This window comes from Haplochromis burtoni, unplaced genomic scaffold (genome assembly GCF_018398535.1).
Source record: "Haplochromis burtoni strain Fernald_Lab_line unplaced genomic scaffold, NCSU_Asbu1 Contig_58, whole genome shotgun sequence".
Taxonomy (NCBI): Eukaryota; Metazoa; Chordata; class Actinopteri; order Cichliformes; family Cichlidae; genus Haplochromis; species Haplochromis burtoni.
The window spans coordinates 1379664-1405559 of NW_024582419.1; the positions used below are offsets into that span (position 1 = coordinate 1379664).

At 42.3% G+C, this 25896-nt stretch overlaps 1 protein-coding gene across 8 annotated transcripts in view; it reads right to left on the reverse strand.

Annotated features, from left to right (window-relative positions):
• Positions 1–25896, reverse strand: part of slc4a2b (solute carrier family 4 member 2b) — a 47064-nt gene that overhangs the window by 6541 nt on the left and 14627 nt on the right. For 3 of the 8 annotated variants that reach the window (XM_042220972.1, XM_042220970.1, XM_042220971.1), the window contains 11 exons: positions 24603–24682; positions 18963–19134; positions 9537–9705; positions 9213–9448; positions 8364–8488; positions 7323–7543; positions 3368–3504; positions 1265–1445; positions 1030–1165; positions 482–683; positions 293–401 (listed from right to left, as the gene is read on the reverse strand). In XM_042220972.1, the coding sequence (XP_042076906.1) occupies positions 293–401; positions 482–683; positions 1030–1165; positions 1265–1445; positions 3368–3504; positions 7323–7543; positions 8364–8488; positions 9213–9448; positions 9537–9705; positions 18963–19022 (1576 nt within the window). In that variant the 5' untranslated portion in view covers positions 19023–19134; positions 24603–24682. The other 5 variants (XM_014333656.2, XM_042220969.1, XM_042220973.1 and 2 more) reach the window with 5 other exon arrangements.

A 25896-nucleotide genomic window follows, 5' to 3' on the forward strand; every position in this document is an offset into this window, starting at 1 on the left:
AGGTGGTAACATGTGCTGGGGAACATGATGATTTCATATATAATTCAAGTTTTTCTGGGTATAAATTAGATGTTACAATCATGACATTAAATTTATACCATGCTTTTATAAAAGTGTTGTAGGTGCATAAAAACCTATAAATGGGTAATCTTAGCCTGTTGATTGATGGTTGCTAGGCAATGTGATGCCATATTATGTGATATAGATGAGAACCTTCAGGGGCCTAAGATGTACCTGTGTGCCACAACTGCTGATGCTGTAAGAGAAGTTCATGGACAGATGAGTAACTTACCCACGAGGACCACTGTAGCCTCGGCATTTTCAGGAATCTTCTCCAGCAGCTTCAGTTCATGTTTGGACTTGGACCGATGCATGCCAGGTCCGATGCTCGGCTCTCTCTGCTGGAAACAACACAGGAAGTGTAAATAAGGACGATAAAGATCCCTGTGATATTCTGCAAACTCTGCAGACTCTGACTTACCTGCACTTCATTCTTCTCCATGTCGATGTGCGTGTCTGTGTCCCCCGTAACGCGAACTGTGCCCATGAGGGGGTCGGTCACTGACGGCTCTGTCTGGTTGGTGTGGTTGACACTGTGGTGATGCGCTATCAGACTGCCGAGGCTGGCTGCGGAGATGTTCCTGGGGAAATGGCTACTGTGCTCCTTCTCATCGCTCGGGTGACTAGGGGAGGCAGAGGTGGGGAGAGAGAGGTTGAACAGGAGGAGGAGAGGTAGTGACCAAGCATGAAGCCATCTAATAGCAGGAAGTGTGTAGCGGTGAGGAAAAGAAAACACAGTTTAACCAGCTTCCATTTGTTTGTGCACATACATATATCTGGTCTCCATTTTCCACACCTTGCAATTTATCATTTAACTACCTTGAGACATCATCGCCATTGCAGTGCACAGCATGTGCCACATTTTTTCAGATCATTAACAAGAACAGGTTCACCTCAAATGGCACTGAATGCCTCTGTAAGATGAAATCTCTGCTAGCTTATTTGTAGCACTGAGGCGCTGCCAATCACCTGTGTTTGAGCAGCAGGGCTCTGAGGACGTTGGCCCGGTCCTCAGCTTTGATCTGGTCAGAAATAATCATCTGTTCCACCACCTGGTGGGCGATGCCAGGCAGGGTCTTCTGGTCCAGGTCCAGCAGCACCGCACCTGCAAATACACAAGCAAGCTGAGCTCAGTCGTCTATGAACCAGACGGGAGACTTTCAGGCATACAGCTTACACAAACACACTCAGTCTCTCTCTTTACCGTGGGAGATGGTCCTTCTGAGTTCCAGCAAACTGCGGAAAGACAGCGAAGCGACGTGAGGCTTCCCCCAGCGGTCCGTCTCCTCTTCAACATCTTCCTCAAACTTGATCCAACGGGCCGTCTCCTTCCACTGCAGCTCCTGGTTCTTGTCCATTGTCAGCTCGTTCAGCTCCACAAAGACCTGAGGTGATTTACATGCATACGGTCCACACGTCATCACTTGCACATCCGTGCCAAACACACAGAAACAGTGAGTAAAGCACTCTGACTGGTCAGTTTGTCCAACTTTTCTCATTTCTGTTTTGTGCCTCATCTCATCTGCCCTTGATCCTGCAATCAATCTCAAATGCCACGCTCGAGGATGTCTCCACACCTGAAGGAGAAAGGAGCTATGGTGGTGGATGAAGAAACCCATCATTCACTTTAGCATATTAAAAGAGGCACAGGATAAAGCTAGAATACACAAATAACAGCAGGAGGACCTAACAAATGTTGGCGCTAACATTTCTGATTCCTCCTGCCTTGACTCATACGTTCACATATCTGCTCAAAACTTAAGAAATGAGGGGAAAATTTAGTGATTCATGTCATGCTTTCCAGAAGTGAGCTATCTAAAAAAAAACATACTCAGCACACAAAGATAAGTGTTGTTAATCCTTAATCTAAGTTTTAAGAGTAGAATCTGTACAGCCTTAACTTTCTTCCCCTTGAGCATCCAAAAGCAGTTTTTATAACTGTACAAATTTGTAGTTTCCAACAAAATGTGATGCAGCTGGATGCGCTTTTTACAACTACATTTGTCAAAAAGCTTCTTTCAATGCCAAAATATAGCTTAAAAGCAGCAACTACAATGTTAATAACCACTTCAAGCATGCTTAAAATGTGTTTACAACTATTACAAACTAAACAATTTATACATCCAGCTGCACTTGAAAAACAAGCAACTACAAAGACTGCTGTGCATCAGCAGCAGCAGTCTCCCAGCTGCCAGGATCTGTTAGGGAGAGATTAATTACACCATGCTGGGTCAGTCGAAGTCCTCCGAGTAATGATGTCCCAAAAAACAAAACAAAACAAAACAACAAGCTGCAAAATATTCCCTTATTCCCTGCTGCATGCCTGTGAAGTCACGCTCACACAGGATCAAACCTGACTCTTGCCGGCCATCCAGCCTCACCTTCTGACGCGCCATCTGTCCGCATCTGTGGACGCCTTCTGTCCACGAGGCAGAGCGGTACAGAACCACCGGCTGCAAACGGTGCAGGAAACGACTCAAACGCTGACCCGACCGACAGTGCCACAAAGGACGGGACCTTCACTTTCACACACATCCCCACACAAGTAGTTCTTCCTCATCACACACACCTGACAGGGACCTGTTGTTTACTGGGGCTGCTGGGGGCTCGGAGCTGCGTATGGGAATCTGTGTGTGCGTGTTAATAAAACATAGCTCCCCCTTTCTCAGGAGCTCCCAGTGTCTGGTTACCCAAGCTCCCCTCTTTTTTCCTTTCCGTGTGTGAAAGGAAAGAACGAACTCATTCATTTTTAATTGTCTCCTTCTCTCCCCAGCCCATCGGCAAAAGAGTCGAGCCACTGCTAAATTTGAGAGCGAAAGAAGAGAAAACATTTCCTGGACTTTGAAGGATTTGAAATCTGAAGTAGAAAACAGAGCCAACCAATTACGACTGGGTTTAAAAGCCCTGCTATTTACTTTCTAACCACACAAACGTGTTTGTTTACTTCCACTACAAAAGTGGAAGAGTTTCACTTTTAAAAGCCGCTCGTCTTTAAACTCATCTCTTCCAAAGATCCCTGAGGTAAAGAAATAATTTGAAAAATCAAAGAAACTCTTAAACTTTCACTGAGGTGATGACAGCTTCCAATTCAAACTGACTTTCCTCAGTTTTATCTCGACATCTTTATCTCAATTGGGGTCATTCAGACTACCACACACAAGCTAATTTAAGACCTTATTCTTAATTCAGCCCAGTAGATTATAAATGTGCTATAATAAGATTTTTATGCAGTTTCTTAAAATGCAGTGCTTACTAACAACATCAATTTAAGACACCTGTGCGACGTCAGTGTGAGGTGTTGTCTCACCTCATGGGGGGTGCGATCCTGCTTGCGACTGCGAGTGGTCGGCTCCTTGTGGTCCTTGCCGATGTGCACCACTTGGTTCTTGGTGCTCTTCCGGACCAGGTGTCGGCGCATGCCAGGAACATCTTCAAAGCGATGACCTGGAGTAACGGAAATAAACATGCAGCAAACTGTAGCTCCATGCAACACAACAGCATCAGGTCTTTAGTTTGTATGGCACATTTTGTTTCTTTAGCCCAGAGATGGCACACATTGACCTTCCACCCTTTTAAATCTCAGCCCATTTAATCACAGGCCTCTTCGCTTTGTATCTAAGGGAGTACAGTTACTCATGCTGGCAACACACCAACCACTGAAAGGATGAGGAGAAAGAAACATGATGACAGAGACAAATGGTTCTGTCAGGTGTTGGAAGTTCAAAGATCAACAGATCCGCTGATTCATTCAAGTTGAATTCAGAAACCGAGATGATGACAGCTTCACACTGACAAATAAACTTGAGAAAATGAACAGGCCTGCTCTTCAACAAGAAATATGCAACAGACATCCAATTACTTAGGTTTTAACACTAAAACACTATTTTTGAGACCATAAGGGAGCCTCGACTCAATCTCACATTTAAATGCATTAACTGTGGCCATGAAAACCGGATCATTGAACAGGAAAGCCTACACAAACCTCGAAAAGCTCACATCAACCTTAAATGACAGTCTGCATCTGTTGAACATCGTTTCTCTGAGCTCACTCAAACATACAACCACAACATCCAAGTTTATTATATTTTCAGGACTTCTACAACCTTTTGTGACATCCTGTTTATTCTAAATTGATCTGTTAATAAGTTAAAACACATTCAACACAAAAACGAGTGAAATTTTCCTTAAAAAAAAAAAAAAAATCAAAGCTTACCATTATCAGAGCTTGCATATCCTATGTAAAAAACACTGAGGCTTTTCTGGTTCTTCATCAAGGCTTTAACTCATTATCTGATAACCGGGCAGGCCTCGCCAGGACAAAAGATGAAATTCTGTCCAGAACTGACTCATTGGTTCTCGCGTCACTCGTACAACCTTCAGGTTTTATTGGGAGGGCCTCTTGTCAGGTCACTACATGATGTTTGCCTGCACTTTGGGGCAGAACCTGGAAAAAAATGAGCCCTGGCTGGCGTTAAGGAAGAGGAGGGTTACTGCTGCAGGCATCGAGAGCATCTGGCGCTGGCGCAGCCACCTTACTGCGTGACCCCAACCCTCCTCCCTCCTCGCTGCTCAAACTGAAGTGTTGGACTTGTTTTGACAAATTGGAAAAAGTCGCCACTTCTTGACCGGCTCCTGACCCCCGCCGGAGCTGAAGCTTTCAGAATGCATCAGTGAGCAGAGGTGCTAATTTGCTCGGGTCGAACAAAAGGGGAGGGACAGTGATCTAATAATTCCTATTGTTGAGCGGCAGCCAGAGACGGACACTTTCCCAGGATGATTTAAGGTGGCGGGAGGTAGATAAAAGAGGACAGAAAGTATGTGACAGTGAACCCGTTTGCAGGCTCACCTCTTTCATAATGACCAAATATCACGCCCACACTTCCATCCTCAGCTGCCTTGTTTTGGCCCTCGGGTCTACTTAATTCTTCCTCTGGTTTCACTCCTTTAATGATTAAAGGTTGGAAACAGAGGTCCGGATTTAACAATTAGCCACCATGTTGGCTCAGGCCCGAGTCCAGGGCCCTCATCTGACAGCGGGAACAGCTAATTTAATAATGCAGGCCTGTCTGCCACAGTTTCTGATAAGCTGCTGCTCTCTGCGGAGGAGTCGGCTCCCTAACGCAAATCACCTCGGCCCTGGACACTACCCCACGCTGGGCTTGGGGCCGGGAATGTCACAGGGCAGTGGAAAGCAGTCTGCAGTCAAACAGAGAAGGGCCCCACACCTTCACCCTGATGTTTGCGAAGGAATCTAAGCAAAGTGACTAGCTATCAGTTCAGCTGTATTTAAGCATTTCTCCAGCTTCTTTAACACGCAGAACATGTTTTAGTGCAATGTACAAAGTTTGTGTTAATGCTGGTGAAGATTAACAGCAAATGATATCTACAAGAAAGAGTAATGCGTGAGTAATACCATATTTTTAAATGACATTCCCCAACAGCGTGTTTTAACCTTTTTGTAAAAGGTGTAGTTAGGAGATTTCCTGAAAACAAAAGAATAATCTACTCACATCAAGGCACTTTTATTGTAAGGCAAAGATCCTAAAATATTAGATAGAAAACCAACAATCACACAGCCCCTCTGAATGAGCACTTAGTGACTGTGGGAAGGAAAAACTCCCTTTTAACAGGAAGAAATCTTCCGCAGAACCAGGCTCGGGGAGGAGGGGCCATCTGACAGTTAGGGTGAGCAGAGACGGACGGGAGAAAGACACAATGTGGAGTGCCAGAGTTTAATAACTGCTAATGCAAATACAGTGAAAAGAAATGAGTGAAGAAGAAGCACCGTGGGAAGCCCACAGAGGCCTAGGCTTATTGCAGCGCAACTACAGGAGGGTTCAGGGTCATCTAATCCAGCCCCATCTTGAAGCTTTATCAAAAAGGAGTTTTAAGCCTGTTCTTAAAAGTAAAGAGGGTGTCTGTTTCCCAAATTCACAGTTTGAGCCTGAAAGCTCTTCCTCCCATTTTACTTTTAGTTACTCTACGATCCAACAAGTAAGCCCACAGTCTGACAGTGAAGTGCTCTAATGGGGTGATATTCTCGCCGCGGGATTTTGAATCAGCCGAAGAGAACATCAGTTTTATATGAATTTAGAAGCAGGAAATGCAGGGGCTTTATCTTTATTATCCATGAAACATTTTCGAAACAGGATAAAAAACAAAAAAAGTGAAGCCCCATTGATTGACCATCAATGGGACTTTTTTCTTTTTTGCATTCACAGTCCAGAGACAAACTGATGATTGTAAATATGTGATTATCTGTATCACCGCAATGACCTGTATCCCACCTCTCTACCTATGACAACCTTAGTTTTGTTGAATAAATCAATAAAAGCAATAGTTGGATTTTTTACTAATAAATAAAATACTCTAATAGATCCACCACCTCAGACATTTTGCCCACAAGCTGCGTATAAATACTTAGGCAAATAGCAAAGCAGACACAGACAGCTGGAGACACCACAGATGAGTAGTCATACCTGTTGTGCTTTCTCTGGAATCCACCTGAAGAGTGTGTGCAGAGTTGATGTACTGTAGTCTATTGTCTCTCCTCATAAGAGTCTGGACATGCGCAAAAAGCTAGCAAGCACTCTTTTGTGGACACAAAGCCCTGCACTCTTCACCTGATGACGAAATTGAAGTCATATGGCCCACCGGAGGCTCAAGGATGCAGAAACAATAACAAACCTGTACAGCCTGAGATTTGGTGGATTATGCTGTTTAATCACTCTCGGTCTTTTTAAGAAAACCTCTTTCTATGTTTAACAATAAGTCACTATGTACTGCTGAGCAGGTAAGTATACTTTGTACTATTTTTTTGTCCAACCTTACAAGCTGTAACAATCATCATTTTGTAAAGCAGACAGAAACTGCAGAGTAAGGAGATGATTATCTGTTGGGTTTATCATTACAAGGAGCTCATTTTACATACAGGCAGTCATGTGAGCCACTGGTGATCCCAGAATACAGATAAAAAGAATGCTACATATTTACCAGAATACACAAAACATAAAGAGGTAACGAGTCCTCTTTTAACAATATCAACAGCCAATAAAAAGCAGGAGAGAAACGCTTTATTGCTCACATTACATCTCACTTCAATCAACTGTCAAAGTGCGTTTCCTTCAAAAACACCCCTCAAACACAACCACAGAAGGCTAGCTGGAGGGCACCTATGTTAAATACCTCTTTACACTTTTAGTCTGTGTAGGCTTGAACTTAAGCCACGATTAGTATCTGCTTGCCAAATGATTCGCACTCACTCTTGATGCCGTCCAGGTCAGCAGAGGCCAGCGTCTGAGCTTCGCTCTCATCAGTGGGGATGCGCTGGTACTTGGCCTGCTCGGCACCCGTCATGTTGCCCGTGCGTCGACGCTCTGTCAGGTCGTAACTGCGGCTGGCGGAGGAGACGCGGGTCAGCGGCGTGTGCTCGGCTGGGACTGACTGGGCAGTGGGGCTGGAGGGCTCAGATGAAGGCAGTTTACTAAAGAAGAGCAGAAAGATTAGAAGTAAAAAATGGATTGTTTTTCATCTTTTATCTTTAGGATTGAACATTTCCCCCTTTAAAAACTGGGAACTGTGCACACTCAACCACACATAAAAATCCTCCCAATAGTTGTTTCGTTTTAACAGGACTAACATTGTCGAAGTATTACAGCCTTCTACTGCTTCTCCTACTCTGATAAATGCATGCACGGTGCAAGTTACACATTTAGCTGCAAAAAGCAAAAATGTGGACAGAGGACAAAGAATTTTAACAACACATCCAGCAAAAATAGACATAATTAACTTACCGTCTAGCGTAAACGCTACTTTACAACCTCGTCTTTAAGTCAACTTCCTCCACTTTAGGTAAGAATGGTTTAAAAGACAAATCTTCTGCGGTTAAGCTGATCTCTAATCGACTCAAAATAAGCAAAAGGTGTATGTGCAGCTTCTTTCAAGCTCAGATTTCTTTAAAAAGGAACAAAGTAAATGTCACAGGTGGAGTCTGGGCTGCTGAGTAGCAACAGGTGATATATGGGTCTCTGAGGACAGGATTCCTCTGGTCCATCTGATCATGCCCAGCAGGCTCACTGGATGCCTGAGACATGGTAACGTACAGTGCATCACACACCCCCGCCCCCCGAACAGGCGTGAGCCTCAGTGCTCTCACCCAAACAGGATGGCTGTGAGGACATTTCATCAAAAAAGACAAAAACATGCATTAAGCAGTCATCGCGGCAGGTAAGGCATGATTACCAACCTAACAATCACGCCCTTTTTCACTTCTTTTTGAAGTCTATGAAGCACACTTGACTCACTCTGTGGAAGTTGCGTCTTCATGTTCACCTCCCACACCGGACTGCGGTACGATGTCGAGCTTTCGGACCGAGTGTGGGCTCTCTTTGACACTTTTGGATACATGGTCATCTTCGGAAACGAAGAACTGTGGAGGGAAAAGGAAGCGTGAGAGTGCTGCTTCCTGTAACACGGTCAAAAATAAATAAATCAGATAAATCGAACGTCTCTCACATCCAGACAATGGAGAAACAAAGCCTGCGGAGACTTTTGCACATAAATCAGAGTTATTTAGATGTTGCTGGATTTCAGTATGAATTCAAAGGGAGCAAAAAGTTTCATGCAATCATTTGATTATTACTTGTTGATTTTATGCGAACTCATTCAAGTGGGTTGAGGCAAATAGCCGCCCACTCCGAGTCCGGTTCTGTTTGACATTCCCTTCTATTAAAAGGGGGATTTTTCCTGCCCAGTGTTGATTAGTGTTTGTTTAAGAGTATAGAGTTTCTTCTCAAATTCCACCAAACCTCAGGAACCCATCAACATTTATTCTGGTCTAAAGTCTATTTATGTTTAAAGTAGAAAATCAAAGGTGAAAAGTTGTCAGACTATTGCAAAACCCAGAATTCAACATAATTCAAGCTTTTAATTAACCCTGAATTAGAACAAGCCTAAAGGTACACAGTAGGTTTCAATTTGGTTTAAAAGAGAAAAGTTACATCACATCGTTCCCTTTTCTTGAAGCAAATTTGTATTTAAAACCCATTTTCAACCAATTTTTGTATCAAATAACGCTTCTCGTGGGGTTTTATCTTATTCACTCCCAAACACTGTTAAAAAGACTCAAATGAATCTAATAATAAAATGATTACCTCCACATCTTTGGTTCTCTCTGACTCAGATCGCTCTGACAGAACAGAATTTAGCTCTGTCCCCTCTTCTTCCTCTTCCTCCTCATCTTCACCTTCCTCTATGGGGACACTGCAGGGAGGATGGCTGCTTTTGTGATCTTTATCCTTCTTCCTTTTCTTGCTGCCCTTCCTCCTGCGTACGTCAGAGGGCAGTTTGGACAGAGGCCGGTGGATGTGGTGAGAGGAGTGTCGGTGGTCTGAAACACAGATAAATACATCAACCTCAGAGCTGTTCGCACACAACTGAAAGCATCTCCATGCTTTATGAAGCTTCTGCACGCTCACATTCAATGTCTTCGTCATGGTAAATGTGGTGCTCCTTATCAGGCACGGCAGCAGCAGGCGTGAGGATCTGCTGGAAGCGCTGGACACCCAAGGCTTTATTCAGGTCCCCATCATCCTCCTCTTCTGGGCGCGGAGACCCGTGTAGTGATGAAGCAGCAGGAGCTTCTGGCTGCAACAAAAGATGAAAATAAACAAGACAGCAGTGAAATAAGAATGAGGAAATGCTTCAGATTGGCAACCTGTCCAGGGTGTACCCCGCCTCTCGCCCTATGTTAGAAGAGATATGCATATGTCTAAGAGTGCATGCTGAAAACCCAGCTCAGAATGAACAAGTGTGCGCCTCACTTAAAACCACCACTAGAGGGCGTTCTGTCCTAGCTGTGAACACATCAGTTAGGTCATCTCTTCTTCAACATGAGCTTTAAAGTCAGAAACCATAGCCATGAGCTTTGATCAGTTCCAACAGGGATCACATGGGTGATAAGAGATCTGTTTTCCTGCAGCATGTCGCAGTAACCCGCTGAGCCCTGCTCCGTCTCTCCCGGTGAGATATTGAGAAAAGGACGGACTGCAGCGATATGACAAGAGTACCTGCTCAGACACCATTCAGCAGGTGGCAAAACTCGGGGATCGCAAATCATTTGACACCCTGTTAAATGTTCCCAACATGGTGGTCCTACACTAGGCTTTCCTGTGCTGCAGGGAGCAACAGCAAACGTGATGATAGTTTTGTGTCTAGGCTCAAAGTTTTGGCACAGATGGTACTGTACTCTTATTGTTATCAAATACTTTTCTGATGGGTTTAAACTACAAAACTTCAGTTTAACTACTAGTAATTCAATTAAAACGACAATAAAAATGTCGTTACTTACAAGCACGCTGTAAAATATTTTTATCGTTTTTTTTTATAGCTCACATCACATTTTCTACACCTTCTACAGCACCTGTGTGATGTACAAAGGTCCCCTAGACACACGAAGATTATGAAGTCCATCGAGATGAGAAAATGTAAGCGGGAAACTTTCTGGTTAATAATAATTAAAGGTCAACAGATGATCAGACATGCAGGCATGTGCAGGAAGAGTGTGGAAAACTGACTCCCATAGCCTGTAACACCATGCTTCTTTTTGCATGCCACACAAAGGTGACAGCAGCGGTAAGCCCTCTGCTGAACGGAGGACGGGCTGAAAATAAAAGGCTTTCAAGCAAACGTTCAATATTGACCCAAGGTTCAATTTCTCATAGATCTCTCACCCCCCCCCCCCCCTTTTTTTTTTTTTTTTTTTTACAAGTGCCTAAAAACAGGAGTGAGCAGACTCACTGCACCTCAGTGACCTCCAGAGTCAAGAATTCAGCTTTAAGGACCAATAACCAAGCAGATCTGTGCTATTTTGCTATGAACTGAAGCATCAGCCTGCATCCACATCACCATCAACCGTTCAGCACTTAATTACTGATCCAAAACCCTGCAGCGCATTATCCAGACGAGTGAAGCCCTCAGAGTGTAGCTAAATGATCTCGTTGTTTGTTTTTACAGGGCCCTCATTCATATCATGGTTTCACGGTGAATCCCTCGAGGTGGAAGCAACGTGTGAAGGATTCTCGAAGGGGTGCAAGAATTTTCCACAACCGACGGCACGTATGAGAACAAGCTGAGGGAAGCATAGTAGGGAAAAAAGAGAGCAGAAAAAAAACGAGTAAATTGAATAAGATCAACACTTCTTCTGCAGTTTCAGTGACTTACCTCGCTCATGACGTGAGCTTTATCAAAAGCACGGTTTTTGGTGACAACAAGCGTCAGCGCCCTCCACCATGACAAAACTGGATCTCTCACTTCACTCAGCACCTCTATTAAAGAACTGCAGGCAGGAGATATCCTTCTCCCCCTGCTTATCAAAGCCTCGTGATGCCATAATCAGAGCCCTATCGCCCAGCCTGCCACCTTCACCAGGTTGCGTATTGTGCCGAGGCCGAACAAACAAGACTCGCATTCTCGCTTTGAGGACAAGTGTGGCCTGAAAGGACAAGCCGTGTTTAAACAGTCAAGAACAAAACCCGACGCTGACATTCATCCCCACGTTTTCCACATAAAGTCTAAATATTTACCTGGGTGCTTTAAGTGCATATGATCTAAACCTCTTACACTTTTTTTTTTTTTGAAGGCTAATATTGACAGAAGTAATGTTAAGCAACGGGCTGAAAAGAAACATGAAAGACTCAAAAGTGACTAAAATCTGACCTGTGAATTACAGTCTGTCTCAATTACAGAAACTAACAAATACAGCTGTTTTCCCCACATGTCTACAGCCACATTAAGACTTTTTAACAGTACATTAAATGATTTTGATGCACGCTCAATCATCCAGGTAAGGAAAACCTAAAAAAGCTGGACACGTTTTCTCAGACTGAAAAGAGATGAACAGAATCTACTTTTTTGGGTTCTACTTTAAATGAAACTAATTAAACTTGACATGGAACCAAAGAGCAGTGTGAAAATAGACTCTTTCCAAGAGCTCGAGTTTATGCACGTTGCTCAAATATATTCATTACGGCGAAAAGAAAACCAAAAGTGTGACCCATCTTAAACACACAACGCAGTTTGTTTCATAAGCATTTCCAGTTTTTAGCTTGAGCTAGAACTGTTAAGTTAGCCATTTTACAGTCAATGCTTTTTTAAACATGTGAAAAAGCCTGAAAGGTTGAGTCAGACAATAAAGCACGCTCTTAATACTGAATTTGCACTGCATGATCCAAATGTGTAGACCGAGGCTAGAGATGTGCGGCTTGAGACCCGGCAAAACTGAGTTTAAGACATTTTAATATTTTAGCTTTAGCCAGAAAATGAGAGAAGTTTAAATGCATTAGTAACATAATTCAATCTAAGCACACTCTTCATCAATCCTGTTTAAGTGGTTCAGCTATTTCAACAAATGATCTATGTTCATGTATGAGAATTAGCAGTTGAGGGAGCTAATGTACGGTAATGCAATCTAATGGATCCAATACAGAGAATAAAAACAGTTTAGGATTTCAATTGTTGTGAGCTGAAGAAGGAAGAACAGTGCACAGAGTCCTGGGAGGACTTGAGACGGGGTCTGGGTGCTAGGGAAGACTTATCAGATGACTGGGGAAAGTTCAGCAGCAGTGCCAAGAAGGTGTTCGGTGTGTCCTCTGGACAGAGCAAAGAGGACAAAGAAACTTGGCTGTGGAATGAGGGAGTACAAGAACGTGTTCAAAGAAAGAGGTTGACAGAGAATAAGTGGGATAGGCAGGATGTTTAAGAAAGTAGACAGGAGTACTGGGAAGCGAGGTGTACAGGAAAGAGAGGTGGTAAAGACAAGGAAAAAGTTTATAGTGAGTTGTATGTGAGGCTGGATACTGAAGGAGTGTTCATAGCTGCACCGTGCTGTTCTCTTCAAGGAATTACCATTCCACTGCTTTGATAGCACTTTAAAGCATACACCTAAGGTTAGAGCATTTAATATTAATTCAGTGCCAACTGAGTCATGTGTGATTCAGCGAATTTCAGTTATTTACCCACATTAAGGCCTGTTTATCTTTGGCTCAGCTCTTTTGTGTGTTGGCGCAACCTGACAGGAGTCCATCCACTCGCGTTACATATAAAATGTTATAACGCAAGTTAAATCATCAGTCAAGTAGAAGTTAACACCAAGATAAAAGTAGCGAGGTAGTGGCTGGATTTCATCTTTACTTTTTGCGGATGATGTCATTCTGTTTGCTTCAACAGGTGGTGACCTCCAGCTTGCACCGGAGCAGTTTGTGGTCAAGTATGAGACGTCGAGAATGAGATTCAGCACCTCCAAGTCCGAGATGATGGTTCTCAGCTGGAAAAGGGTGGCGTGCCCTCTCCTGGTTAGGGGAACGTTTCTACCCCAGGTGGAGGGGTTTAAGTATCGGGGTCTTTTTCATGAGTGAGGGGAGAGTGAAGCGTGAGCCACAGAAAGGGGTTTCCTTTAGAATCAGTGTCCTGGACTGTGTTAAACTTGATTTGGACTTCTTTGGGAAATCTGATTTATGACGAAACCAGAAGTCACTCTTGACCCTACACCGCAACCCTCCACGCCATTCACACCGTTGTGAGCTGCATCAGTCTGATGTGTAGTTGCATTTCTCAGGAGGTGCACATCATAGGTTATAGCATAAGGTTCAAATGAATTCACAATTATATTGTAAGTTACATCATAGATTTGCCTTCGAAGCATGAGTCACGCATTAGAAATAGGGTGAGGAGGGCTGTCTGTGTCAAAAGGAGCCAGTTGAGGTGGTTTGGGCATCTGACTAGGATGCCTCCTGGACAATTCCTAGGCATGTATTTCAAGTATTTCCTACTGGAAACAGGTCCTGGGAAAGACCTAGGACTCTGAAGATATTATCTCTCTCAGCTGGCTTGGGAACAACTTTGTATCCCCCTGGATGAGCTGGAAGACGTGGCCGGGCGAGGAAAGTCTGCCTGAGCTGCTTCCTGCATGACCTGATCCCACATATGCGGCAAAAGAAATATGGATGGATAATTTTAAAAGGGGCATGTCTAGTTAGCTTTTCCTCAAAAAATATATATTTTGTTAAAAGCGATTTTCAAATAGCTAACAGGGTTTATCAAATACTGTATTTGCCAATTTTAAAACCTTCATCCACTTGTGAAAGATTTCCTTTCAACATTAGTTTACTGTATCTGCCGCACTAAGACTGCTGAAACATGTAATGCATCCATTTTTAAAGCAGGTTTTAGTAAGTGGCATGCATGTGCAGAGACTGTTGTAGAAAGAAACCAACACTCAGCATGTGGAGGCTGCAGGAGATTATTTGTGTGGTGAGGCAGTCGCAAATCCTCCACAGTCAGCACTTGGAAGCAAAGTGGAGGCGGGGGTGCAGACACTGTAGTGATCATGTTGTGCATCGTGGCTGATGTGTCGCTGTATTAACTCATATCTTTAAAGTAAATCAACTGCAAGGAAATCCCAGTGCAGATTGTGCTCAGTTTTCCAGAACAGTGTGTGAAAGCAGAAGAGTTGTAACCCAGGTCTTACCTCAGCCAGCGCTCAAATTTCTATTACAAACACTGATTTCAACAACCTTCCTGTTGCATCACGCATTTAAAAGGCCATGTTTAAAGTTTTGCTTTTCCCAGCCATCAGTCTGACGCAATTTGGTAGTCTACACAGCCTGGGGTCGTGTTTCTACGCCTCATTTTATTTAAAATGTCCAACTGACAAACTGAGTTTACAAACTCAATGAGATGAGTCACATACAGAGGGAGTCAGATACACGTCACAGGAAGAATGAAGATAGAATGATATATAATAATTTTTTTTAAAAGTGTGAAAGAGGAGGTAGTGCAAACCACAGAGGGCTGATCCCAATCACGGACGACCAACAGCTCACTGAAAGAGTTCACTGAAAGGTCAAAGTTCAATGCCGCAAAGACAAAGTGTGCATTTCAATCTCAACGTGAAGTTCAAGGGTGAGACTCCCTAAAAGGAATCAAAGAGGGGGGCGTGATTACGATTGTGAAATAGTCAACAGGCAAAGAATATTTTTATTTTAACCTGCAACAAGAGGCCATCTATCCTGTTTAGAGCTGATTTTTTAAGATTTTTGTAGCATCCCTTAACATAATTGGAATCACGTGTACCATGTTTATAAAGCTCTACATACTAAAACCTGTAAAGCGGGAATGGAACCTCGCGAGAAATGCCACAGTTGTGGAGGGCAGCACCAATAAGCTGAAATAATTCTACTCAGTAGAAGTTTTCTCTCCTTATTAGCTTATTGATGCTGTTCTCCACAACAGTCCCAGTGTCAGTTAAGTGTAACATTTCCCATTAAAAAAACAAAACAAAGTTTAATAGTCTAAACCTGCAGTTCTCAAAATCACTGATGACAAATTTTACGTCACTTAAACTAAAGTGGACCCAACGAGGCTCAACTATAAACTATAACAACTATTACAGGGGAGAAAATAAAGGATCCTCCCCGATAATTCTAACACTGACTCAGCTAATTTGCTAATGTGGACTGACTAAGCCATTTCTCCATGTGCTCTGTTTACATTCCTAATAAGGTGACCTACGCAGCAGCAGGGGCAGAAGGAAGCATGTGTTGCACCCCGAGAGAATGGAGTGAGTTAGCTTAGGGTCACCAACCAGCAGATGTTCTGTAAGAAACCGTGACTTCAGAGTTTCATTTCCAAGGAGAGAAGTAACAGAGAATACTGCCACAACACTTGCCCCGTTATTTTTTGTAGGAAGTTCATTTCCTTGTTTGCTTTGCAATTTAACAGTTAACTCGTTGTGGTTTGGTTACAACCACTGACGAAAAGAAAAAAAAAAAAAAAAACTCTGTAAGCCCCTGTGAAGAAAACTCTCATAATCTCACTGCTGACCATCAGAGGAGTGACTATGTGCAACTACTCGCGCATTAAGATGACATAAGGAAGTAATTATTAACTTCTATTTCTGCAGTTTAAGGAGAAAAGGAAATGAGCTACTGGGCATAGAAAAAAAAACCCTCAAGAACAAGACTGAACATTAAACAGCTGCAGGGGTCGTGCTGAGGTTAGGTTTACCTTAAGAAGTAAAGTCAGACAACATTTGGAACAATCTCTGTTCGGGGAAAGCGGGGAAAGATAACATCAAGCCAAAATGTCACACAAACAGCCTAAGCACAAAGGTGACAAACTCACCTTATACAGGAAGTCCATCAAATGACATTACAGGCGTTTTTGCGATGTGAACCTCAGAGACAGTTTTGGTTTTCCTGTATGAATGTAGTGCTGGCTCCTTTCCTAGAAGGCAACGCGTTTCCATTTCAGTTTGCCTCAGTCACGTGACCAGGGCAGATCTTCACGGCAGGAAGACGACAACCACTGACATTAGTTTCAAAATGTCAGCACATAAAATCCAGAGTGGAGTAACTGACCACTCCTTGACCACACACACACACACACACACACACACACACACACACACACACACACACACACACACACACACACACACACACACACACACACCCCGCTCAGGAGTTAATCATTTACCCAGAATTTTTTTTATCTTTGTGCTACCAACTGGCAAATCTCATCACAGCCAAAAGAAATTATGGATCACAGGCTCAGTTGGCTGCCATAAACCTACTAAGTACAAACACAATAAAGACATGCAGAGTGCTGTAAATGAACACAGGAGCTCTGCCCTTTGCACCATGTTCTTCATAGCAACTAATGCCTTTGGTATTATACACAAACTGAATGTCTGTGCATCTAAAAGGCACTGTATTAGGAATTTACTGCTTCTAAATAAACAGCATTTTACCCTTTTCGCTTTGTCAGGAACAGAAAGTTTATTTAGTTATTATCATTATTATTATTTAGTTATGATGATTTGATCAAGGGAATAATCTGATCCTGAAGTGCTGATTAGATGTGAGCTGTGCAGGATGTAAGATAAACAGTCATACGCAAAGCTATGCATCCATCTATCCACAGCGGGGTGTAATATTAGTCAGATGACTTCATTTAAATGCTTAAATGAAGCAGCAGCAGCACAAACATGGTTGAGAGGTCCAGTTCACTGACTGGCAAAGGTCGGCATGCCTGTCAATCGAAGCAGCAACATCCCTAAATTTAAGCCTTAGTAGCATAACTCAAGGAAGAGTTGGATATAAATAAATAAATAAATAAATAAATAAATACATAAATAAATAAATAAAAAATCCACCCATTACAGTTGTAGAACTATTACCTCCAATCTCAAGGCCACACCTGGAAATGGGTGCAGTTCAATGAGTTGGTGCTCCAAGTATCTCAGTGTCTTGTTAATGTGCAAGCAGGAGACTAACAGATTAGTGCAGCATCTGCAGTGATGTGGATGCTGAATCAGTCTGTTGGGGTGGAGAGAGCAGAGTGTAAAAGTGAAACTGCCGATTTTTACCGATAAATCGACAGCTTTACTTTTGTGTTTTGATGTACGTTCCTACCCTCACCTATTGCCTCGAGCTGAGGGGAATGATTAAAAGAATGAGGCTGCAGAAACAAGCAGCGGAAATGATCTTCCTCCAAGGGCTGTCTGGGCCCTTAGAGACTCAGTCATTCAGGAGGAGCTCAGAGTAGAGCCGCTACTCCTCCACATCGAATGGAGCCAGCTGTGGTGACTGGACACCTCCTAGGTGAGGGGAAACAAGCACGTCCTGCAGGGAGGAGGCCCCTAGGCAAACCAAGGACATACAGTAGACATTGCATCTCTTAGCTGGCTTGGGAACACCTTGGAATATATATCTCTCTCTCTATATCTGTATCGAATTTCATCTAAATGCTTCTAATTCTCTGCGTTAACTAGTGAGATTCGACTTCGAAGTGTGTATGCCTGGTGATTCAACCTTTGTCTAGTTCCCGAGTAGTTGCAACATTTGAAATGAAGTCCAAAGCTAGGCTCAAGGTGGGATTTCCTCGATTGGATCTGCTGTGAAAAACTGAAAACAACGGCAGAAGACGAACGTGTACTCTCAGTCAGTAGTGGCCTTCATGACTGGTTATTCAGAAATAAATGTTTTCCCATTTCTACCTAGCTGCACATATAATTCACAGTAAAGTTATCAAAAATATGGCTTGTCATTCTGGGAAAGATAGAGCTCCTGGGAAAGGTGGGTAAATCAGTTAATAAAACCGCAATCCTGATATTTCCTGGTATGAAATTGAATGTATGCCTGGAATTTACAAGCCATAGTCATAAACGGATCAGCTCTAGCAATATGAGAGTATTCACGGCTGGATTGTGATTATTTTCTGCTGCAGCAAGATAATCACGAGAGGACCTTGTTGAGAACCTCTGTGGAGGAATTCTGCTTTCTTTGGCCACTGACCAGCTGCCCTCAGGCCTTTGCCAGCCATGTTTATCAACTCGTGCTCCACCAGCAGCCTCGCAATCAACTCTCATTATGTGCCAATATTGTTTTCACTGTTTTCAACAACGTCAACTTTAAGAAAAGAGGAAGGAAACAGATTTAACTGTGTGCCTGCTGATATTTTCCAGTGCTGTAATAAGAGGGCGATTTCAACAGGAGCTGCTCTCTGAGCGTTCCTGAACATTTTTATGTTGTAGTCAGAGCTGCTGTATGTTGGCAGAGAACTGGATGTTACTAGATCTGCACTGGAGGGAACATCACTGTCCAAAATACACACTCCAATGCCAGAGAGGGCAGAGGAAGCTGATGCAGCATAAATCCAGCACAAGGAGAACTGATAGGAAAAGACCAAACTAAGGAAAGACTAAGTCCTGCCAATGTGTTTAGTTTAATGTGGTTTTAAATCAGAGCCACTATCTCATATCCTTTATCATGCAGCCAGTGATGGTGTAGCCTGACCTGATAGGGCAGGCTGAAGCTTTTGTGCATGTGGGCGTGCGTACTTACTCCGTGAATAACCGAAGCCACGGCGTCCGTAACCTGGCTGGGAGCATCGGGGTTGCTCATGGCTCTGCAGTAGAGTCGTTGCTGGAGAGGCGCTGGAAAGCTGGTTTAGACTGGTGTGGCTTTAGCCCTTCTCTTTCTCACTGGGACTCAGACAGCTTTTGGGCAGCATAACCTGGAGCCAGATGCAGATCAGGGAGTTGGATCACATGATGACAGATTTAAAACTTCAAGGTGAACAAGAGTGCAAAAGCCACCAAATACAAATCTAGAAAGAATAAGGACGAAGATATCTTTGAGATTTAAACGAAAATTGTCAGCGTTACACTTTTTTTCAAGGTCAGACAGTGAACTGTCCTAGTCAATTAACCCCGGGGGGGTGGGTGGGGAGGCACTTTTGTTTCTTCAGACTTAAACTGGTCACTTTTATGATGAAGAAAAATGTAATGCATTATATTTGAGCCATAAAAAGGCAACAACTTCAGAGAACTACATTACATCTTTCTTTTCCTTTTAATTTGATTCTTGCCTTGAAGCCCTGCAGAGCTTCCCAACTACCATTCAAGGTCGTTGACCAATTCAGCTCGATAAGATAAGAGCCAGATAACATTAATGCTACTATGAAGAGGAGCCTTTGATAAGCGGCAGCACGTGCCTCAGCCAACCTCCGTCACTCCAGAGTCTCCGTCACGTATGGTACACATGTAATCATAGGTAGAGATTGTGTAAAATGTTATTGAAGGGGCTTTCGGTACAACACGTACAAAATTAATTGTATCTCTCATTAGATTTTCTTTTTCATTATTAAATCAAAAGTTGTGAAATGGTGTGGTTCTGACTTCTGAGTGCACCCTGGATGTCCTTGGCTGTTGATGAAAGCAAGAAATTGAAGATGCCATCTTAAGCACCTGGGAAAAATAAAAATAAAAATAAAAAATTCTCCCAATTAAACTTTAACTTACAGAACTGAATAAATGTGGGGGGGGTTTACATTTTACAGTAAAATGTAACCATATTGTCAGGCTAAAAAGATCAACCGAAACTTTAGCCAAATTAAGCAAACTGGTTACTTTTGTATATATCAGGTACCCAAAGAGTCCTTAAACAATACTAAAGCAGCAGGGGGGCCCTCTGTGGGTTCATGTTCTGCCAAAGCTGGCTTTCTGACAGCATCTATCAAAGAAATGATAAGCCTCCTTGGTGCCTGAACGCAATCATATCACTGACCTCGTTTGCAGTGAGCGATTTCATAGAGGTTTCTCTGAAGTACAATCAATGATATAAATTTTAATTTAAGAGGCAGACTTGAACTTTTGTTTGGACATGGATTTAGCAAAGATAGTACTTCACTGCACCAAATGTTAATTACATGCATAGTTTGAGATAATCCCATCCGTGCGGCAGTGGTAATAAAAGAGTCCGCCTGAGTTTGAGCTTTGGGCGTGCATGAAAATTACTTTCTCAGTAAACCTAGACCCCACCACAGTGGAGGAGGCAGAGCTGGCTACACAGGGATAAAGTTACCAAACCCTGGGATTCTGGGCGAAAACTATGGGAACCAGCTCATCCACCTAAGGGCACGTCTGTAATCATACCTTTAGGATAACAATAATGATCAGAAAAGGAAAACAATAATGACTGCAGTTGCCTTTTCGAGCAGGTAGGTTAAGAAACAACATGGTCCTCTGTCTGACATCAGGTACACTTAGAGGACTGAACAAAAGAAAACTGGTGGGTCCCTTGTGCAGGAACTGAAAAAGGCACTGATAAGTGCTGAGGTCAGCATGTTCCTTTTCCCACCTGGAAGAAATCCATCAGGTCTTCCAAGAGTCATCCACGAGTCTGGTACTTTGTAAAGAGTTTCTTAGATGAGGAGGATGGAATTTTTTTTCTTTATAAGCTTGAAAACTTTTCCGTGTTAGACTTAGTCACAGCCTTTAAATGTGCAAACACAAAGCTTTGGGAAATCTTTCCTTCAGGGAGGAAGTAAGTATGAAAACAGGAAGAAGGTAACAGCAACAGACAGATGCCTGTCAGTAGGAGCTGTAAACTTATAGAAAGAAATGGAACAAGTGGTTTCCAGATTTCTTTCTAGCAGCTGAAAAATAGGTCTGATCCACACATACACAAGTCCAAAGCTTCAAATGCAACCAAATTAGCTGAAATTTTAGTGCCATGTGTGTAAACTAAACAGAAGTCAAAGACGCACAGCAAATGTTGAAATTGTAAATTTTTTGTTTTGTTGAAAGGTATACTCTTACATTGAAACCTATTAAAGCAACAGGTTTCACAAAAGGCTAAGTTAAGGCACCACCTCTTCTTTGAACAATACTTTTGGTAACTGAGGAAACTTTTTACCAGCCAATTTTCCCATTATTGCTTAATATAGGACTCTAGCTAATTAGCTAGTCAGGCTTCCTTTGTATTATGTGCCAAAGGTTTTATTTTGGTGAAAGGTCAGTAAGCAGCAATGAGACTGATGACACATGCAGAATGTGGTTTGGCATTACCTTGTTGGAACGAGGAAGGCCTTCCCTGAAAAAGGCTTGTTTGAATGGCACCATACACCAATCCAAACCATGCAAATATAACATTAATGGAGCCTTCACAGATATGCAAGGTAAACACGCCACGTGCATTAACTAACCGCCATACTATAATGGATGCCGACCTTTCACGTGAATCTAATAACCTGCATGGTGCCTCTCCTCCTTAGCTCCAATGACTAGTCAAATTCTGAATTGCTCATTTTAAATGCACTCTAGCCACCTGGGAGCTTGTTTGGTTTGCATGGTAGTTGGATTTGTTGATGTGCTGCGTTCAACGAAAATAGCCTCTGTGTTACTGAGCCTTTGCAGTTGTATCGACGGGCTTGTAGTGGTGAGCCTGGATTTATAGTAGGCTCAAAGACTTCATACTCAGAAACAATACTAAATTGCTTTAGCCTGAACTCTTTTCATCTGTATTTGTTAAAGACTCAGCCTTGTTTGAATGCCTTTTTTTTGTGTAAATATAGCAAGTCTTGGTCAAAGGGCAACGTCTAAAGCTTGGCTGGGAAAAAAATAACCTGGTGCAAAAATAAAATGAATAAAATCACATTTACATTTAAATGTAATTTATAAGTAATAAAAACATTTTAATGCATTTACGAAAAAAAAACCAAAAAAAAAACCTTCCACCTGACATCTAAATTTAAATGTCATTCTGCTTGACAGGTGCCCCGACTGGTAAGTGTTCAGTGTTTTATTAGCCTGTTACTGAGGACAGCTATGCATTGCACCCATAGAGATTACAGATGCAGATTGCTATATAGCCCTCTAGCTTCAGCTGATAAATGGCACTCCAGCCTTTCATCCATATAAGATAAGTTTAAGAAAACAGTAAAGTTGAGCTTTCAACACCAATGAGTGACATCTTTCATGCCATCTGTGATTAAGACACTAGCCTAATCTTTTCTGAAGTGACGTACAAAGATGATTTGTTTTTCATTCTAAGCATACAGATTAATAAAAAATAAAATCAATCACAGCTAACATTTTTCACCCAGATCTACCTCTCATACTTTTTATTATACAAGCACTGTGCCAACCAGGAGATTACCGCTTGAGAATTTAACATTTACACTTTTTCTTCAGCATGTGCAGCTTGACTGTGCCCCTAAGCATATAGCAACGTAATGGAAGACCACGATTATAAGTATCCCTGCAACAGATGGTCTGCCCCCCCAGAGACTACTGATGTCAGCATCATCCAGTCAATTTGGGATTACTTACTTATTAGAGAAGTCACTGCCCCAGCCTAAAAAAACAATAGAAATTAAGACAGTTCTTCAAGATCCTCAAACAAATTAAGTACTTAATGCTTATGTCTGCCTATGGTTACCTTCAAAGGGGTCACACCCAGTGTTGACTTGAATCAGATTTTTACAGAAAACAAGCGGGTGTAGCGTGTAACATGTTATTTTATAGTTTCTAACGCGAGACTGCAATAAATACCAAAAGCAAATACTTTCTTTGCTTTTGATTACACATCAGATTAATCTGTAAATCTCCAAAGATCTGCATCCCACTTTCAGAAGAAGACGATAACGGAGTGGGAGAGTGATGAGAGCTTGACATTTTCTCTTTATTTGGATCTCTGATGTGTACTTTGTGATGACTCATCGCTCCCAAAGTGTATGAATGCACCTGACTCTTTGGCTCTGTGGTATGTTGTAAATTTCCATTCCTGATGGAAATCCCTCTATGTTTTTAAACTTTTCTGTGAGGAAGAGTTCCCTACCACCTGATGCATATCACAGACACATTTATGGGTAAATGGGATCCTTGAAGACAGCAGGTTATAGAAAACAGAGCGCTGGATTAGGAGTCAAGAACTGATGGTTTGGCGCAAGAAAATCTCAGAAAAATAGTAAAACTGTCTTATACAGACCTACAAACTGCTTATTCTGCACCTGTGCATCTTCCACTTTGATGTCATTTGACCGTTTGTGTTAATCGCAAGCAAAAGGTTAAAAATATCCTATGTCGTGCCCTCATGAATACACGAGACAGTCAGACGACGGGACGGAGGTTATGAGCCAGAAGAAAACCCACGACAAAAGCCCACATGTGCGTTAAACCAACGTTCTGTCAAGACGCCGCGGCCGGGCCCGGCTTCGGTTGGCAGCTTGGCACGTGAGCGCCAACCGCAGTCTCCCTGCACATCTACAAATTCTATCAAAAACAAAGCATAATTAAAGAACAGTTCAATAAAATGTGCACACTGCCAATAAAAATGCCCGTGCACAGAAATAGAAGCTTGATCACAATGTCCAAACCTCAACCAATACACTGGCCTGTATTTATGAAAGCAGGACAATGACAGGGAAGAAAGAAGAAGTATGAGGTTTCATTAAAGAACAGAGCTTTTCCTTTAGCTGACAGTGCAGGTTTGAACAGACAACACAATTTTTTTTCCTGAAACACTAACTGTGTTGCTAACCTATTATTATATTATTAACCTTTTATTAAAAAAAGAACTTAAAAGAAAAAAAGAACTAAAGTAGGTGAAGCGACAAACACTTTAGAAAAATCACATCGTTTTTTGATGTAGCCACAAATGGTCAAATTCTGATTTAACCACAGCACTTAGAAAGCAATCCAGTCCTAAAATGTGTCCTTTGAAGGCACCAATTTAGGATTTACAACACTGGAAAAACATGTTTGTGCTACTGAAACACAAGTGGGCAACAAGAGAGCTCATTTAAAGATCATTTAAAGGGCTTTTTGTTGTTTTTTTTTTGTTTTCTTACCCCCTTACTTTCCCTCCTTCCTCAAACTGTGTAATCTGTGGAGCATATTTTGATTTGTTTACAGCTGGCTACAGATCACTGTGGTTGAACCCTGAGTCAGCTCTAATCTCACCTCAAATGTTTCATTATCAGGAAGGATTCGACTTGACAAATAACGGATCAGGTTACTCTTTTAAGCACTAGCCCATATGAATAATGAATTAATAAACCAAATAAAAATGAATGGCAAAATCAATAATCTGTAAAAAAAAAATACATACAAATGTGACAAATGCAAATAGTTGAAAACCTAGCAACTGTTAAAGAAGCAGAAAAAGAAAAAAAAAAAAAGATTATTGATTGTACCATACCTTTGTGTGCTTTACTGCAGAGAAGCCACCGCAGACATTGTAGTGCAATTCTGAACTCTGCTGTGAATACAGACCCGGGGCTGATCAGAGTGCAGGGAGAAAACAAACAGAGGGAGAGGAGACAGATAGGAAGACAAAAAAAAAGAAGGAGAGAGAGTGTGTTAGAGATGTGGAGTGTCTCGTCGAGCCGAATGCCCTCTCAGACCAACATGCACAGACTGATAACGCCAGCCTTCCTCCTCGGGATTACGTTTCCTCCTCCAGCCTGCTGACATGTAGCCATGTGACTCTAGGACCCATTCAGCACTGAGTCAGAGGCTGCTGCTCAGACACACACACACACACACACACACACACACAGAAAGTGGAAATGCAGCGATCGATATCTCTTTCACAAACCGAACGAGGGGAGTTGGATGTTTTGACAATTTTTTGCCTTTGTGACATAGACTTGCATTTGCTTACCACTAACTGTGACCAGTTCAGCTAAAACTAAACAGTGATTTTCTGCAATTTAGTTATGCTTTTTTATTTTAGAGACCTTAAAATTTCAAATAACCCATAATTGGCACGCACCAAAAAAAGAAAACAATGATTAGACGCAAGTTAGGAAGGGTAAACATACTTTTGAGCAGCTGAAGTGTTATTTAAGAGTTATTGTAGATATATCCTCAGGCTCCAGCCTCCAGGTTATGTTTTTGTGCTTTTTCACAGACAGTGCAGAAGTGTCTTAAATATGCTAACCCTTTAGGATTCACCGCAGCAGATCATCTGTCCCCATCTAGCCCCATCCTCAGCATCTTCCCGTCACACAAACCCTCTGCATGAACCCCATAAACTACATCAATGAATCTTCTGCTGGCTTTCTTTTCTTTCACGCTGAAAGCTCCATATTCAACATCCACTGTCCCTTTCTCTGCACACGCCCGACCTCGCCAAAAAGATTTTTGGTTGTGTCTCTGGGAAAACACTTGCTCTGTGATGTCAGTGAACACTTTCCTCTTGGGTTTATGGACTCAGTTGCTCGGAGGATTATCCAGAACATGCTCATGTCCCTGCTGTCATTGTCATAGATCTTCTTGTCATTTTCATGATGGCAATGCCGAAAATGCTCAACTCAAGCCTAACGGGACTTCACTAACCAGTGGGTGACGTAATAGTACCTAATTTCGTCTTTTATACTGTGCATGATCCTAACATGTTAAACTGAAAGGTTAAATTAATAAAACAACAAAATTAGCCAATATATTTCTGGCATGTTTGCATACTGATATTAGCATGAAGCTCGGGGGGG